The sequence below is a fragment of the Oncorhynchus kisutch genome, linkage group LG24, assembly GCF_002021735.2.
Source record: "Oncorhynchus kisutch isolate 150728-3 linkage group LG24, Okis_V2, whole genome shotgun sequence".
Taxonomy (NCBI): domain Eukaryota; kingdom Metazoa; phylum Chordata; class Actinopteri; order Salmoniformes; family Salmonidae; genus Oncorhynchus; species Oncorhynchus kisutch.
The window spans coordinates 39,579,156-39,598,464 of record NC_034197.2 but is presented as its reverse complement, the minus strand read 5'-3'; the positions used below and the strand labels follow the sequence as shown (position 1 = coordinate 39,598,464).

At 48.2% G+C, this 19,309-nt stretch overlaps 1 protein-coding gene across 11 annotated transcripts in view; it reads right to left on the bottom strand.

Moving 5' to 3' along the window:
* Window positions 1-13,361: 13,361 nt before the first annotated feature.
* Window positions 13,362-19,309, bottom strand: part of LOC109874238 (zinc finger protein 335) — a 32,506-nt gene continuing 26,558 nt past the window's right edge. For 5 of the 11 annotated variants that reach the window (XM_020466068.2, XM_031803706.1, XM_031803707.1 and 2 more), the window contains 5 exons: window positions 15,200-15,514; window positions 14,780-14,891; window positions 14,550-14,659; window positions 14,271-14,371; window positions 13,362-14,025 (listed from right to left, as the gene is read on the bottom strand). In XM_020466068.2, coding sequence (XP_020321657.1) covers window positions 13,840-14,025; window positions 14,271-14,371; window positions 14,550-14,659; window positions 14,780-14,891; window positions 15,200-15,514 — 824 coding nt within the window. In that variant the 3' untranslated portion in view covers window positions 13,362-13,839. Of the gene's footprint in view, window positions 14,026-14,270; window positions 14,372-14,549; window positions 14,660-14,779; window positions 14,892-15,199; window positions 15,515-15,637; window positions 18,361-19,309 lie in introns of all 11 variants that reach the window. The other 6 variants (XR_004205212.1, XR_004205215.1, XR_004205213.1 and 3 more) reach the window with 5 other exon arrangements.

Genomic DNA, 19,309 nt, shown 5'->3' with positions numbered 1-19,309 from the left:
AACATAGTGGAGGCAGGTAGGCCCAGAGACATAGACCCAAACTTAGTGGAGGCAGTTAGGCCCAGAGACATAGACTCAAACATAGTGGAGGCAGGTAGAACCCAGAGACATAGACTCAAACATAGTGGAGGCAGGTTGAACCCAGAGACATAGACCCAAACATAGTGGAGGCAGGTAGGCCCAGAGACATAGACCCAAACATAGTGGAGGCAGGTAGAACCCAGAGACATAGACCCAAACATAGTGGAGGCAGGTAGGCCCAGAGACATAGACCCAAACATAGTGGAAGCAGGTAGGCCCAGAGACATAGACCCAAACATAGTGGAGGAAGGTAGAACCCAGAGACATAGACCCAAACATAGTGGAGGCAGGTAGGCCCAGAGACATAGACCCAAACATAGTGGAGGCAGTTAGGCCCAGAGACATAGACCCAAACATAGTGGAGGCAGGTAGAACCCAGAGACATAGACCCAAACATAGTGGAGGCAGGTAGAACCCAGAGACATAGACCCAAACATAGTGGAGGCAGGTAGAACCCAGAGACATAGACCCAAACATGGTGGAGGCAGGTAGAACCCAGAGACATAGACCCAAACATAGTGGAGGCAGGTAGAACCCAGAGACATAGACCCAAACATGGTGGAGGCAGGTAGAACCCAGAGACATAGACCCAAACATGGTGGAGGCAGGTAGAACCCAGAGACATAGACCCAAACATAGTGGAGGCAGGTAGTCCCCAGAGACATAGACCCAAACATAGTGGAGGCAGGTAGGCCCAGAGACATTGACCCAAACATAGTGGAGGCAGTTAGGCCCAGAGACAGACTCAAACATAGTGGAGGCAGTTAGGCCCAGAGACATAGACCCAAACATAGTGGAGGCAGGTAGAACCCAGAGACATAGACCCAAACATAGTGGAGGCAGGTAGAACCCAGAGACATAGACCCAAACATGGTGGAGGCAGGTAGAACCCAGAGACATAGACCCAAACATGGTGGAGGCAGGTAGAACCCAGAGACATAGACCCAAACATAGTGGAGGCAGGTAGGCCCAGAGACATAGACCCAAACATAGTGGAGGCAGGTAGAACCCAGAGACATAGACCCAAACATAGTGGAGGCAGGTAGGCCCAGAGACATAGACCCAAACATAGTGGAGGCAGTTAGGCCCAGAGACATAGACCCAAACATAGTGGAGGCAGGTAGAACCCAGAGACATAGACCCAAACATAGTGGAGGCAGGTAGAACCCAGAGACATAGACCCAAACATGGTGGAGGCAGGTAGAACCCAGAGACATAGACCCAAACATAGTGGAGGCAGGTAGAACCCAGAGACATAGACCCAAACATGGTGGAGGCAGGTAGAACCCAGAGACATAGACCCAAACATAGTGGAGGCAGGTAGGCCCAGAGACATAGACCCAAACATAGGAGGCAGGTAGAACTCAGAGACAGACCCAAATATAGGAGGCAGGTAGAACCAGAGACATAGACCCAAACATGGTGGAGGCAGGTAGAACCCAGAGACATAGACCCAAACATAGTGGAGGCAGGTAGGCCCAGAGACATAGACCCAAACATAGTGGAGGCAGGTAGGCCCAGAGACAAAGACCCAAACATAATGGAGGCAGGTAGGCCCAGAGACATAGACCCAAACATAGTGGAGGCAGGTAGGCCCAGAGACATAGACCCAAACACATAGTGGAGGCAGTTAGGCCCAGAGACATAGACCCAAACATAGTGGAGGCAGGTAGAACCCAGAGACATAGACCCAAACATAGTGGAGGCAGGTAGAACCCAGAGACATAGACTCAAACATAGTGGAGGCAGGTAGAACCCAGAGACATAGACCCAAACATAGTGGAGGCAAGTAGGCCCAGAGACATAGACCCAAACATAGTGGAGGCAGGTAGAACCCAGAGACATAGTTTAGGCAGGTAGGCCCAGAGACATAGACCCAAACATAGTGGAGGCAGGTAGGCCCAGAGACATAGACCCAAACTTAGTGGAGGCAGTTAGGCCCAGAGACATAGACTCAAACATAGTGGAGGCAGGTAGAACCCAGAGACATAGACTCAAACATAGTGGAGGCAGGTTGAACCCAGAGACATAGACCCAAACATAGTGGAGGCAGGTAGGCCCAGAGACATAGACCCAAACATAGTGGAGGCAGGTAGAACCCAGAGACATAGACCCAAACATAGTGGAGGCAGGTAGGCCCAGAGACATAGACCCAAACATAGTGGAGGCAGGTAGGCCCAGAGACATAGACCCAAACATAGTGGAGGAAGGTAGAACCCAGAGACATAGACCCAAACATAGTGGAGGCAGGTAGGCCCAGAGACATAGACCCAAACATAGTGGAGGCAGTTAGGCCCAGAGACATAGACCCAAACATAGTGGAGGCAGGTAGAACCCAGAGACATAGACCCAAACATAGTGGAGGCAGGTAGAACCCAGAGACATAGACCCAAACATAGTGGAGGCAGGTAGAACCCAGAGACATAGACCCAAACATGGTGGAGGCAGGTAGAACCCAGAGACATAGACCCAAACATAGTGGAGGCAGGTAGAACCCAGAGACATAGACCCAAACATGGTGGAGGCAGGTAGAACCCAGAGACATAGACCCAAACATGGTGGAGGCAGGTAGAACCCAGAGACATAGACCCAAACATAGTGGAGGCAGGTAGAACCCAGAGACATAGACCCAAACATAGTGGAGGCAGGTAGGCCCAGAGACATAGACCCAAACATAGTGGAGGCAGTTAGGCCCAGAGACAGACTCAAACATAGTGGAGGCAGTTAGGCCCAGAGACATAGACCCAAACATAGTGGAGGCAGGTAGAACCCAGAGACATAGACCCAAACATAGTGGAGGCAGGTAGAACCCAGAGACATAGACCCAAACATGGTGGAGGCAGGTAGAACCCAGAGACATAGACCCAAACATGGTGGAGGCAGGTAGAACCCAGAGACATAGACCCAAACATAGTGGAGGCAGGTAGGCCCAGAGACATAGACCCAAACATAGTGGAAGCAGGTAGGCCCAGAGACATAGACCCAAACATAGTGGAGGAAGGTAGAACCCAGAGACATAGACCCAAACATAGTGGAGGCAGGTAGGCCCAGAGACATAGACCCAAACATAGTGGAGGCAGTTAGGCCCAGAGACATAGACCCAAACATAGTGGAGGCAGGTAGAACCCAGAGACATAGACCCAAACATAGTGGAGGCAGGTAGAACCCAGAGACATAGACCCAAACATAGTGGAGGCAGGTAGAACCCAGAGACATAGACCCAAACATGGTGGAGGCAGGTAGAACCCAGAGACATAGACCCAAACATAGTGGAGGCAGGTAGAACCCAGAGACATAGACCCAAACATGGTGGAGGCAGGTAGAACCCAGAGACATAGACCCAAACATGGTGGAGGCAGGTAGAACCCAGAGACATAGACCCAAACATAGTGGAGGCAGGTAGTCCCCAGAGACATAGACCCAAACATAGTGGAGGCAGGTAGGCCCAGAGACATTGACCCAAACATAGTGGAGGCAGTTAGGCCCAGAGACAGACTCAAACATAGTGGAGGCAGTTAGGCCCAGAGACATAGACCCAAACATAGTGGAGGCAGGTAGAACCCAGAGACATAGACCCAAACATAGTGGAGGCAGGTAGAACCCAGAGACATAGACCCAAACATGGTGGAGGCAGGTAGAACCCAGAGACATAGACCCAAACATGGTGGAGGCAGGTAGAACCCAGAGACATAGACCCAAACATAGTGGAGGCAGGTAGGCCCAGAGACATAGACCCAAACATAGTGGAGGCAGGTAGAACCCAGAGACATAGACCCAAACATAGTGGAGGCAGGTAGGCCCAGAGACATAGACCCAAACATAGTGGAGGCAGTTAGGCCCAGAGACATAGACCCAAACATAGTGGAGGCAGGTAGAACCCAGAGACATAGACCCAAACATAGTGGAGGCAGGTAGAACCCAGAGACATAGACCCAAACATAGTGGAGGCAGGTAGAACCCAGAGACATAGACCCAAACATGGTGGAGGCAGGTAGAACCCAGAGACATAGACCCAAACATAGTGGAGGCAGGTAGAACCCAGAGACATAGACCCAAACATGGTGGAGGCAGGTAGAACCCAGAGACATAGACCCAAACATAGTGGAGGCAGGTAGGCCCAGAGACATAGACCCAAACATAGGAGGCAGGTAGAACTCAGAGACAGACCCAAATATAGGAGGCAGGTAGAACCAGAGACATAGACCCAAACATGGTGGAGGCAGGTAGAACCCAGAGACATAGACCCAAACATAGTGGAGGCAGGTAGGCCCAGAGACATAGACCCAAACATAGTGGAGGCAGGTAGGCCCAGAGACAAAGACCCAAACATAATGGAGGCAGGTAGGCCCAGAGACATAGACCCAAACATAGTGGAGGCAGGTAGGCCCAGAGACATAGACCCAAACACATAGTGGAGGCAGTTAGGCCCAGAGACATAGACCCAAACATAGTGGAGGCAGGTAGAACCCAGAGACATAGACCCAAACATAGTGGAGGCAGGTAGAACCCAGAGACATAGACTCAAACATAGTGGAGGCAGGTAGAACCCAGAGACATAGACCCAAACATAGTGGAGGCAAGTAGGCCCAGAGACATAGACCCAAACATAGTGGAGGCAGGTAGAACCCAGAGACATAGTTTAGGCAGGTAGGCCCAGAGACATAGACCCAAACATAGTGGAGGCAGGTAGGCCCAGAGACATAGACCCAAACTTAGTGGAGGCAGTTAGGCCCAGAGACATAGACTCAAACATAGTGGAGGCAGGTAGAACCCAGAGACATAGACTCAAACATAGTGGAGGCAGGTTGAACCCAGAGACATAGACCCAAACATAGTGGAGGCAGGTAGGCCCAGAGACATAGACCCAAACATAGTGGAGGCAGGTAGAACCCAGAGACATAGACCCAAACATAGTGGAGGCAGGTAGGCCCAGAGACATAGACCCAAACATAGTGGAGGCAGGTAGGCCCAGAGACATAGACCCAAACATAGTGGAGGAAGGTAGAACCCAGAGACATAGACCCAAACATAGTGGAGGCAGGTAGGCCCAGAGACATAGACCCAAACATAGTGGAGGCAGTTAGGCCCAGAGACATAGACCCAAACATAGTGGAGGCAGGTAGAACCCAGAGACATAGACCCAAACATAGTGGAGGCAGGTAGAACCCAGAGACATAGACCCAAACATAGTGGAGGCAGGTAGAACCCAGAGACATAGACCCAAACATGGTGGAGGCAGGTAGAACCCAGAGACATAGACCCAAACATAGTGGAGGCAGGTAGAACCCAGAGACATAGACCCAAACATGGTGGAGGCAGGTAGAACCCAGAGACATAGACCCAAACATGGTGGAGGCAGGTAGAACCCAGAGACATAGACCCAAACATAGTGGAGGCAGGTAGAACCCAGAGACATAGACCCAAACATAGTGGAGGCAGGTAGGCCCAGAGACATAGACCCAAACATAGTGGAGGCAGTTAGGCCCAGAGACATAGACCCAAACATAGTGGAGGCAGGTAGAACCCAGAGACATAGACCCAAACATAGTGGAGGCAGGTAGGCCCAGAGACATAGACTCAAACATAGTGGAGGCAGTTAGGCCCAGAGACATAGACCCAAACATAGTGGAGGCAGGTAGAACCCAGAGACATAGACCCAAACATAGTGGAGGCAGGTAGAACCCAGAGACATAGACCCAAACATGGTGGAGGCAGGTAGAACCCAGAGACATAGACCCAAACATGGTGGAGGCAGGTGGAACCCAGAGACATAGACCCAAACATAGTGGAGGCAGGTAGGCCCAGAGACATAGACCCAAACATAGTGGAGGCAGGTAGAACCCAGAGACATAGACCCAAACATAGTGGAGGCAGGTAGGCCCAGAGACATAGACCCAAACATAGTGGAGGCAGGTAGGCCCAGAGACATAGACCCAAACATAGTGGAGGCAGGTAGAACCCAGAGACATAGACCCAAACATAGTGGAGGCAGGTAGGCCCAGAGACATAGACCCAAACATAGTGGAGGCAGGTAGAACCCAGAGACATAGACCCAAACATAGTGGAGGCAGGTAGAACCGAGAGACATAGACCCAAACATAGTTTAGGCAGGTAGGCCCAGAGACATAGACCCAAACTTAGTGGAGGCAGTTAGGCCCAGAGACATAGACTGAAACATAGTGGAGGCAGGTAGAACCCAGAGACATAGACTCAAACATAGTGGAGGCAGGTTGAACCCAGAGACATAGACCCAAACATAGTGGAGGCAGGTAGGCCCAGAGACATAGACCCAAACATAGTGGAGGCAGGTAGGCCCAGAGACATAGACCCAAACATAGTGGAGGCAGGTAGAACCCAGAGACATAGACCCAAACATAGTGGAGGCAGGTAGGCCCAGAGACATAGACCCAAACATAGTGGAGGCAGTTAGGCCCAGAGACATAGACCCAAACATAGTGGAGGCAGGTAGAACCCAGAGACATAGACCCAAACATAGTGGAGGCAGGTAGAACCCAGAGACATAGACCCAAACATGGTGGAGGCAGGTAGAACCCAGAGACATAGACCCAAACATAGTGGAGGCAGGTAGGCCCAGAGACATAGACCCAAACATAGTGGAGGCAGGTAGAACCCAGAGACATAGACCCAAACATAGTGGAGGCAGGTAGGCCCAGAGACATAGACCCAAACATAGTGGAGGCAGGTAGAACCCAGAGACATAGACCCAAACATAGTGGAGGCAGGTAGGCCCAGAGACATAGACCCAAACATAGTGGAGGCAGTTAGGCCCAGAGACATAGACCCAAACATAGGAGGCAGGTAGAACTCAGAGACATAGACTCAAACATAGTGGAGGCAGGTAGAACCCAGAGACATAGACCCAAACATAGTGGAGGCAAGTAGACCCAGAGACATAGACCCAAACATAGTGGAGGCAGGTAGAACCCAGAGACATAGACCCAAACATAGTGGAGGCAGGTAGAACCCAGAGACATAGACCCAAACATAGTGGAGGCAGGTAGAACTCAGAGACATAGTTTAGGCAGGTAGGCCCAGAGACATAGACCCAAACATAGTGGAGGCAGGTAGGCCCAGAGACATAGACCCAAACTTAGTGGAGGCAGTTAGGCCCAGAGACATAGACCCAAACATAGTGGAGGCAGGTAGAACCCAGAGACATAGACCCAAACATAGTGGAGGCAGGTAGGCCCAGAGACATAGACCCAAACATAGTGGAGGCAGGTAGAACCCAGAGACATAGACCCAAACATAGCGGAGGCAGGTAGAACCCAGAGACATAGACCCAAACATAGTGGAGGCAAGTAGGCCCAGAGACATAGACCCAAACATAGTGGAGGCAGGTAGAACCCAGAGACATAGACCCAAACATAGTGGAGGCAGGTAGAACCCAGAGACATAGACTCAAACATAGTGGAGGCAGGTAGAACCCAGAGACATAGACCCAAACATAGTGGAGGCAAGTAGGCCCAGAGACATAGACCCAAACATAGTGGAGGCAGGTAGAACCCAGAGACATAGACCCAAACATAGTGGAGGCAGGTAGAACCCAGAGACATAGACCCAAACATAGTGGAGGCAGGTAGAACTCAGAGACATAGTTTAGGCAGGTAGGCCCAGAGACATAGACCCAAACTTAGTGGAGGCAGTTAGGCCCAGAGACATAGACTGAAACATAGTGGAGGCAGGTAGAACCCAGAGACATAGACTCAAACATAGTGGAGGCAGGTTGAACCCAGAGACATAGACCCAAACATAGTGGAGGCAGGTAGGCCCAGAGACATAGACCCAAACATAGTGGAGGCAGGTAGAACCCAGAGACATAGACCCAAACATAGTGGAGGCAGGTAGGCCCAGAGACATAGACCCAAACATAGTGGAGGCAGGTAGGCCCAGAGACATAGACCCAAACATAGTGGAGGCAGGTAGAACCCAGAGACATAGACCCAAACATAGTGGAGGCAGGTAGGCCCAGAGACATAGACCCAAACATAGTGGAGGCAGTTAGGCCCAGAGACATAGACCTAAACATAGTGGAGGCAGGTAGAACCCAGAGACATAGACCCAAACATAGTGGAGGCAGGTAGGCCCAGAGACATAGACCCAAACATAGTGGAGGCAGGTAGAACCCAGAGACATAGACCCAAACATAGTGGAGGCAGGTAGGCCCAGAGACATAGACCCAAACATAGTGGAGGCAGTTAGGCCCAGAGACATAGACCCAAACATAGGAGGCAGGTAGAACTCAGAGACAGACCCAAATATAGGAGGCAGGTAGAACCAGAGACATAGACCCAAACATGGTGGAGGCAGGTAGAACCCAGAGACATAGACCCAAACATAGTGGAGGCAGGTAGGCCCAGAGACATAGACCCAAACATAGTGGAGGCAGGTAGGCCCAGAGACATAGACCCAAACATAGTGGAGGCAGGTAGGCCCAGAGACTTAGACCCAAACATAGTGGAGGCAGGTAGGCCCAGAGACATAGACCCAAACATAGTGGAGGCAGGTAGAACCCAGAGACATAGACCCAAACATAGTGGAGGCAGGTAGGCCCAGAGACATAGACCCAAACACATATTGGAGGCAGTTAGGCCCAGAGACATAGACCCAAACATAGTGGAGGCAGGTAGAACCCAGAGACATAGACCCAAACATAGTGGAGGCAGGTAGAACCCAGAGACATAGACTCAAACATAGTGGAGGCAGGTAGAACCCAGAGACATAGACCCAAACATAGTGGAGGCAAGTAGGCCCAGAGACATAGACCCAAACATAGTGGAGGCAGGTAGAACCCAGAGACATAGACCCAAACATAGTGGAGGCAGGTAGAACCCAGAGACATAGACCCAAACATAGTGGAGGCAGGTAGAACCCAGAGACATAGTTTAGGCAGGTAGGCCCAGAGACATAGACCCAAACATAGTGGAGGCAGGTAGGCCCAGAGACATAGACTCAAACATAGTGGAGGCAGGTAGAACCCAGAGACATAGACTCAAACATAGTGGAGGCAGGTTGAACCCAGAGACATAGACCCAAACATAGTGGAGGCAGGTAGGCCCAGAGACATAGACCCAAACATAGTGGAGGCAGGTAGAACCCAGAGACATAGACCCAAACATAGTGGAGGCAGGTAGGCCCAGAGACATAGACCCAAACATAGTGGAGGCAGGTAGGCCCAGAGACATAGACCCAAACATAGTGGAGGCAGGTAGAACCCAGAGACATAGACCCAAACATAGTGGAGGCAGGTAGGCCCAGAGACATAGACCCAAACATAGTGGAGGCAGTTAGGCCCAGAGACATAGACCCAAACATAGTGGAGGCAGGTAGAACCCAGAGACATAGAACCAAACATAGTGGAGGCAGGTAGAACCCAGAGACATAGACCCAAACATGGTGGAGGCAGGTAGAACTCAGAGACATAGACCCAAACATAGTGGAGGCAGGTAGAACCCAGAGACATAGACCCAAACATGGTGGAGGCAGGTAGAACCCAGAGACATAGACCCAAACATGGTGGAGGCAGGTAGAACCCAGAGACATAGACCCAAACATAGTGGAGGCAGGTAGGCCCAGAGACATGGACCCAAACATAGTGGAGGCAGGTAGAACCCAGAGACATAGACCCAAACATAGTGGAGGCAGGTAGGCCCAGAGACATAGACCCAAACATAGTGGAGGCAGGTAGGCCCAGAGACATAGACCCAAACATAGTGGAGGCAGGTAGGCCCAGAGACATAGACCCAAACATAGTGGAGGCAGGTAGAACCCAGAGACATAGACCCAAACATAGTGGAGGCAGGTAGGCCCAGAGACATAGACCCAAACATAGTGGAGGCAGTTAGGCCCAGAGACATAGACCCAAACATAGTGGAGGCAGGTAGAACCCAGAGACATAGAACCAAACATAGTGGAGGCAGGTAGAACCCAGAGACATAGACCCAAACATGGTGGAGGCAGGTAGAACCCAGAGACATAGACCCAAACATAGTGGAGGCAGGTAGAACCCAGAGACATAGACCCAAACATGGTGGAGGCAGGTAGAACCCAGAGACATAGACCCAAACATGGTGGAGGCAGGTAGAACCCAGAGACATAGACCCAAACATAGTGGAGGCAGGTAGGCCCAGAGACATGGACCCAAACATAGTGGAGGCAGGTAGAACCCAGAGACATAGACCCAAACATAGTGGAGGCAGGTAGGCCCAGAGACATAGACCCAAACATAGTGGAGGCAGTTAGGCCCAGAGACAGACTCAAACATAGTGGAGGCAGTTAGGCCCAGAGACATAGACCCAAACATAGTGGAGGCAGGTAGAACCCAGAGACATAGACCCAAACATAGTGGAGGCAGGTAGAACCCAGAGACATAGACCCAAACATGGTGGAGGCAGGTAGAACCCAGAGACATAGACCCAAACATGGTGGAGGCAGGTAGAACCCAGAGACATAGACCCAAACATAGTGGAGGCAGGTAGGCCCAGAGACATAGACCCAAACATAGTGGAGGCAGGTAGAACCCAGAGACATAGACCCAAACATAGTGGAGGCAGGTAGGCCCAGAGACATAGACCCAAACATAGTGGAGGCAGGTAGGCCCAGAGACATAGACCCAAACATAGTGGAGGCAGGTAGAACCCAGAGACATAGACCCAAACATAGTGGAGGCAGGTAGGCCCAGAGACATAGACCCAAACATGGTGGAGGCAGGTAGAATCCAGAGACATAGACCCAAACATAGTGGAGGCAGGTAGGCCCAGAGACATAGACCCACACATAGTGGAGGCAGGTAGAACCCAGAGACATAGACCCAAACATAGTGGAGGCAGGTAGGCCCAGAGACATAGACCCAAACATAGTGGAGGCAGGTAGGCCCAGAGACATAGACCCAAACATAGTGGAGGCAGGTAGAACCCAGAGACATAGACCCAAACATAGTGGAGGCAGGTAGGCCCAGAGACATAGACCCAAACATAGTGGAGGCAGGTAGGCCCAGAGACATAGACCCAAACATAGTGGATGCAGGTAGAACCCAGAGACATAGACCCAAACATAGTGGAGGCAGGTAGGCCCAGAGACATAGACCCAAACATAGTGGAGGCAGGTAGGCCCAGAGACATAGACCCAAACATAGTGGATGCAGGTAGAACCCAGAGACATAGACCCAAACATAGTGGAGGCAGGTAGGCCCAGAGACATAGACCCAAACATAGTGGAGGCAGGTAGGCCCAGAGACATAGACCCAAACATAGTGGAGGCAGGTAGAACCCAGAGACATAGACCCAAACATAGTGGAGGCAGGTAGAACCCAGAGACATAGACCCAAACATAGTGGAGGCAGGTAGGCCCAGAGACATAGACCCAAACATAGTGGAGGCAGGTAGAACCCAGAGACATAGACCCAAACATAGTGGAGGCAGGTAGGCCCAGAGACATAGACCCAAACATAGTGGAGGCAGGTAGAACCCAGAGACATAGACCCAAACATAGTGGAGGCAGGTAGAACCCAGAGACATAGACCCAAACATAGTGGAGGCAGGTAGAACCCAGAGACATAGACCCAAACATAGTGGAGGCAGGTAGGCCCAGAGACATAGACCCAAACATAGTGGAGGCAGTTAGGCCCAGAGACATAGACCCAAACATAGTGGAGGCAGGTAGAACCCAGAGACATAGAACCAAACATAGTGGAGGCAGGTAGAACCCAGAGACATAGACCCAAACATGGTGGAGGCAGGTAGAACCCAGAGACATAGACCCAAACATAGTGGAGGCAGGTAGAACCCAGAGACATAGACCCAAACATGGTGGAGGCAGGTAGAACCCAGAGACATAGACCCAAACATGGTGGAGGCAGGTAGAACCCAGAGACATAGACCCAAACATAGTGGAGGCAGGTAGGCCCAGAGACATGGACCCAAACATAGTGGAGGCAGGTAGAACCCAGAGACATAGACCCAAACATAGTGGAGGCAGGTAGGCCCAGAGACATAGACCCAAACATAGTGGAGGCAGTTAGGCCCAGAGACAGACTCAAACATAGTGGAGGCAGTTAGGCCCAGAGACATAGACCCAAACATAGTGGAGGCAGGTAGAACCCAGAGACATAGACCCAAACATAGTGGAGGCAGGTAGAACCCAGAGACATAGACCCAAACATAGTGGAGGCAGGTAGAACCCAGAGACATAGACCCAAACATGGTGGAGGCAGGTAGAACCCAGAGACATAGACCCAAACATAGTGGAGGCAGGTAGGCCCAGAGACATAGACCCAAACATAGTGGAGGCAGGTAGAACCCAGAGACATAGACCCAAACATAGTGGAGGCAGGTAGGCCCAGAGACATAGACCCAAACATAGTGGAGGCAGGTAGGCCCAGAGACATAGACCCAAACATAGTGGAGGCAGGTAGAACCCAGAGACATAGACCCAAACATAGTGGAGGCAGGTAGGCCCAGAGACATAGACCCAAACATGGTGGAGGCAGGTAGAACCCAGAGACATAGACCCAAACATAGTGGAGGCAGGTAGGCCCAGAGACATAGACCCACACATAGTGGAGGCAGGTAGAACCCAGAGACATAGACCCAAACATAGTGGAGGCAGGTAGAACCCAGAGACATAGACCCAAACATGGTGGAGGCAGGTAGAACCCAGAGACATAGACCCAAACATGGTGGAGGCAGGTAGAACCCAGAGACATAGACCCAAACATAGTGGAGGCAGGTAGGCCCAGAGACATGGACCCAAACATAGTGGAGGCAGGTAGAACCCAGAGACATAGACCCAAACATAGTGGAGGCAGGTAGGCCCAGAGACATAGACCCAAACATAGTGGAGGCAGTTAGGCCCAGAGACAGACTCAAACATAGTGGAGGCAGTTAGGCCCAGAGACATAGACCCAAACATAGTGGAGGCAGGTAGAACCCAGAGACATAGACCCAAACATAGTGGAGGCAGGTAGAACCCAGAGACATAGACCCAAACATAGTGGAGGCAGGTAGGCCCAGAGACATAGACCCAAACATAGTGGAGGCAGGTAGAACCCAGAGACATAGACCCAAACATAGTGGAGGCAGGTAGAACCCAGAGACATAGACCCAAACATAGTGGAGGCAGGTAGGCCCAGAGACATAGACCCAAACATAGTGGAGGCAGGTAGAACCCAGAGACATAGACCCAAACATAGTGGAGGCAGGTAGAACCCAGAGACATAGACCCAAACATAGTGGAGGCAGGTAGGCCCAGAGACAACAATCTCGTATATGAATGGGTAGTTATTTTATTTGTATAGTTCATAAGTCAAAAGAATATAGACAAATCAATCATCTTAAAGCTAGAAACCAAAGTTGAAACAAAGTGGCACCCCGCCTCTGTTTTGGTAAGAAGCGGAAGGATGGGTGTGTCTCTATCCTAGACAGAGCTATGGATAAAAGAACTGACCATCCATGATATCAACACTATAGTTTTAACCATGTGTTGAGGCTATAATGTGTTTGATTACATTTACTTTGTTTACAAACATTGGAGTAAAACAAGCTTATATTTTGGGTTCTGATGGGGTACGATAGATGAACTAAGCTCATGAGGCATTTATAAGTATATATCATGAATTTAAAAAAAATATGTAGCAACTAAGGATTATACAGATAGCCTGGTCATGATAGCATATCAAGACAGCACAAACAGATCTGTGACCACCAGGCTAAGAAAGATACAGATATGTAACATTCTGGTTCAGCGTTGGTTGCTAGCCAGCGTGGAGTACACCACCGTCCCAGCAGGCTCTGTGTGTGTGTCAGGGTCATGACCTCTGGGGCTGCTGAGTGTCTGTAGGTTAGCATACAGCTCTGTGGTATGTTTCTCCTGAGGTTTGAAGTCCACTGTGGCGTAGACAATACTGCTCTCCTTTTGAGGGACGTGCTGCAGGAGACATACATATTAAATATTATTTGGTAACACTTTATTAAGGTTTATAACTATTAGAATTTGTATTTATACACATGTATGCGTTTTTTATAACCTGTTTATCACCACTGCAGAAGACATATCGACAGACATCACAGGGACGTCAAACTCAAACACTAGTATTACTCTTTGTTGTTTCTGGGACAAAACAGGACATTTGACACTGAGTCACGGAGACAACGTCCACGTTTAGCTCTTACTGAGAGGACGCGGGCTGCTGAGTCACGGAGACAACGTCCAAGTTTAGCTCTTACTGAGAGGATGTGAGCTGCTGAGTCACTGGAAGTTGCTCCACATTTCTCTGTGAAGAACGTGAAAATGACATCCACTTAAAGAAAGGACACTGTGCAACAATGTCAGAAATCATTGAACGTCTACTGGCTAAAGGTCGCAGCCTGTGTATTTGAAAGACGATTTAACACGAACAGCAAGTCATGTATGAAACACTGAAAGCTGTAACTGAAAGCTGGGCCTCTTACTTTTTGCCCTGACTTTGCGATGAACCACAGCAACTATGATTGAACAGATAACGATCCCCATCGAGATGCAGAGACCTGCAGCCAGTGGTATACCAACACTCTGGGAAATACTAACAGGTGAATAGGACAAAGATGACAAAATATTGACATAAGCATTACACCACTCCCACAACTATTATCAACTAGAAGGAATAATTAACCTGTGCGTGTGTGTGAGAGAGAGATTGCACCTGGGAAAAAAAGGCACAGAGGTGTCTGATGATGATGATGAGGAGATGGAGGGTCTGATGGTTGATCTGACACGAGGTCGAGGGGGTACAGGACCTCTACGTCGACCACTATCTAAACAGAGACCGAATTTAATAAGCACTCATTTCAACACAGCGATCTGTTATTTTACAAGTTGACTTAGTGTAGGCCGTCATTGTAAATAAGAATTTGTTCTTAACTGACTTGCCTAGTTAAATAAAGGTTAAAAAAAATAAATACATGTAATCTTCCTCCTATTGTACATGCTTACAGATGTCCTTGGCCTCAACACATTGGTTTACCTACAGTAATGCATTCCACTTTCTAATATCAGTTCCTAGAATAGAACAAAAATATCGCTTTTTAAAAAGATGGTTTGATTTATTTACGAGGGTTCTTACCAATCTGGAGGTGAAAGTCAGAGTAGATATGATTCACACTGCTGACAACACACCTGTAGTCGCCTGCGTCCACAGGTTTTAAATTCCATATCATAACGTACATCTCACCGTTGTATTCCGTTCTCGATATTCGTCCCTTGTAGAAGTTGTTGACATATCCTCTGGTATTCACAACAGGAAATGGCCCAGGATATAGTTTAGAACATAACTTCTCGTAACCATTGTAGAAGGGAGGAAAGATAAATCTCAGCAGAACGTGTCCGTATACTTGTCCATTCACCTCCGTCCACTGTTGTGCTTCTATCTCAGGGTCATCTATCAAACAAACAAGCAGACACACACACACACACTTAGAAATGACCAAATATGGCACAAAGAAATCTCTTGCTACATTTTTTATTTATTTTTTATCTCAGACAAACCTGGATAAAATCTCACCTAATAGAAGAAGCAAGAGAAAGATAGTCATTTTCATCCTCAGTGAGATACTCACTGAGGCTGGGCAGCTGTCCCCATACATCTTACTCACCCCCCCCTCTAAGTTGATAGCGGTTTGACTGCACTGTTCTGACACCAGCCTTGTGATTAACTTCCTTCATTTGGGGGAGGGGATCTCTCTAACTTGCAATTACAAGCATTTCGCTACACTCGCTTTAACATCTGCTAACCATGTGTATGTGACAAATAAAATGTGATTTTTACAGGTTTTAGGACACGCTCATTATCGGCTTAGAGTATGAAGATGACAGGTTGTCACGGTACCAGCTCGGCCATCATGGGTCCAAGTAGTATCACAATACCTCTGTTTTGGTCATAGAAAAACAAATGATCTGGACCAAAATAAAAACATAAAAAAACTAAATCACAAAATGAGAAGTGAAAGATCTTACACAATATATCAGTGATTTATTTGGTATCAGCTTTTAGTTATTCAGACATTTTCATTCAAGCATATCCTTGATCATGGGACAAAATGCTTTATATGCAAAAATATATGTACAAATAACCAAATGATTAACCACTCTTTATCCACGAATCGCAATCAATCCTGTAGTCACACAGTCAGTCATCCGATCCTCCATAGGCATCGATTGGATGCTGTGCTCTATTCTGAATTATAAACTGGGTGGGTCGAGCCCCCTGAATTCTGATTGGCTGACAGCCGTGGTATATCAGACCGTATTACCACTCGTATGACAAAACATGTATTTTTTGTGCTCTAATTACATTGGTAACCAATTTATGTTAGCAATAATGCACCTCGGGAGTTTGTGATGTATGGCCAATATACCACGGCTTAGCGTGTTGTGTCGTGCCTAAGAACAGTCCTTAGCCTTTGTATATTGGCCATAATACCACACCTCCTCGGGCCTTATTGCTTAAATATAAATCAGCCATTTAATTCCCTCTTCTTCTTCTTCTTCGTCTTGCAAGTCAAAGCAGGTATTGAGGCACACGCAGAAAGATCATTTTAAATAATTACAGAGTGGGGTTACGTACCAAAAGGCAACCAATAACTGATTTATTTTGGTCTAAAGTAGTGCCCTATGTGGGGAATAGGGTGTCATTTGGGACTCACCCTAGACCAACCAACCTCTCGTGTAACTTTGTTCCTTAAAATGTACAGCAGCCCCTATGATCAACTTAGAATTTGCAACATTTTAGAATTTACAGAAGCTTTTTGTATACCGGTATGTATTTAACAGTGAGAGTTCATCTATTGGAACACTGAAAAGATGAGATAGCTAGCAGCCACTTAAATCCTCCCTACTGCAGTTCCTATCAACTCATATCTGAAGATACACCACATGACAAAAAAGTATGTGGACAACTGCTAGTCAAACATCTCATTCCAAAAATCATGGGTCTCTCTCTCTCTCTCTCTATCCCCAAACCATTTCTGTATCGACCTCGCTCTGGGCACAGTCATGCTGAAACAGGAAAGGGTCTTCCCCCAAACAGTTTTCACAAAGTTGGAAGAACAGAATCATCTAGAATGGAATTGTATGCTGCAGCGCAAGTTTTACACCACTCCAGCCTACGCTGGATCTTAGGCTTGTGTGCGGCTGCACAGCCATGAAAACCCATTTCAGGAAGCTCCCGATGAACAGTTCTTGTGCTGATGTTGCTTCCAGAGGTAGTTTGGAACTCGGTAGTGAGTGTTGCAACTGAGGACAGACGACTTTTACGCACTTCAGAACTCGGCGGTCCCGTTCTGTGAGCTTAAGTAGCCTACCACTTCGCAGCTTAGCCGTTGTTACTCCTAGACATTTCCACTTCACAATAACAGCACTTACAGTTGACTGGGGCAGCTCCAGCAGGGCAGAAATTTGACGAACTGACTTGTTGGAAAGGTGGCATCCTGTGATGGTGCCACATTGAAAGTCACTGAGCTCTTTAGTAAGGCCATTCTACTGCCAATGTTTGTCTATGGAGATTGCATGGCGGTGTGCTTGATTTTATACACATGTCAGCAACGGGTGTGGCTGAAATAGCCGAATCCACTAATTCGAAGGGGTGGCCACATACTTTTGTATATATAGTGTATCACAGATATCAGAGTAGAGCACCGTGTTTGGGGGGGGGGATCAGCTTGAGCAAGGCACTGCCCAGAATTGCTAATCCTGATCATGTAATGTAGTTGTTTGGGATACAAGATGATTTGTAGCTTGGGTGCAGAGCCTTGCTTTGGCTGATTTCCTAAACGATGGCTACTAGGGGGGGGGCGGCAGGTAGCCTAGTTGTTAGAGCGTTGGGCCAGTAACCGAAACCGCTGGATCGAATCCAAAGGCTGATAAGGGGTCCAAAAAAAAGCAGTTAACCCACTGTTCCTAGGTCAACATCGTAAATAAGAATTTGTTCTTAACTGACTTGCCTAGTTAAAAGGTTAAATCAATAAAATAAAAAAAACAATGTATGTCACTGTCACAGCTCATATGGTTCCATCACACTGGGTCCTGCACTGCAGGCCCGTCTCTCTGTCCTTTAAAGCAGTGACATCACATCCAACATCAGTGTCTGAAGGTGATGAAGTCATCTCTGCTCGTCGGTGAAGGTGACGACATCCTACTGGATGCCCTGCTGTTGTAGCAGCTCCAGCTGTTCTTGTGTGGCCTCAGTGTAGACGGTCTGTGTCTGCTGCGTGGCGGCATCTGCTATGACTAGAACACAGAGAGAGAGAGTAAGTACTGATTCAACTTATCATCTAGTCCAGGAGTGGACAACTCCTGTCCTCGAGGGCCTGATTGGTGTCACAGTTTTGCCCCAGAAAACACACCTGACTCCAATAATCACCTAATCATGATCTTGATTTTAGAAAGTTAAAGTTGAGAACAAGTTCTCATTTGGAACTGCAACTAGGGTTGCAAACATTACGGTACATTTCTGGAAATATTCCATGGGGCGTTAAGCCTGGGAATTGTGGGAATTTTGCTTAAAATCATAAATAAAAAAAATAGCTTTTAACAGCTAACTTTTTTGGGGGATACACATAAGGTAATTCTAGGTCTTGTGGCATCTTTTGGTTAAACTATCCCCAATTCAATGGAATTGCAACCCTCTGACACTAATGAGATGCTATTGAACCCACACTACTACACTGTCTGAGCAAAGGACTACATGCTTTCTGGGAAGTTTTGATTACAATACTGTGTGGGGTGAATATATTTTATGTGACATACATGATTTTTTTTGTTGGTAAATAGTAGCCTATAGCAAAATGTGTTTAAATCATTTCTAACTTAATTTCTGCTTGTTAGTTTTTGCTACAATGTGGGTTTGATCTTGTTTAAGCCTGCTAATGGAGTGTTAATTCACCTGTTTCCATACATTTCATTTTAAAACAATTATCTTACAAAGATGCTGCTTAACTATCTATCTTGTACATGGAATTGTATTTCGTTTGTTTTTTTTACTCATTTTTTCTCAAATCTTTACAGGAAAATGCCACGGGCATTCTGACGTATGGAGACATTTCACTGCAGATAATGTAGAAGGAAAAGCTGTGTACTTTTGAAAATACTGTGCCAAATCATATGTGAAGAATGCAACAAAGATGCAGAATCATCTGGCCAAGTGCATAAAGTTCCCTCAGCGCTTACAACAAGCAAC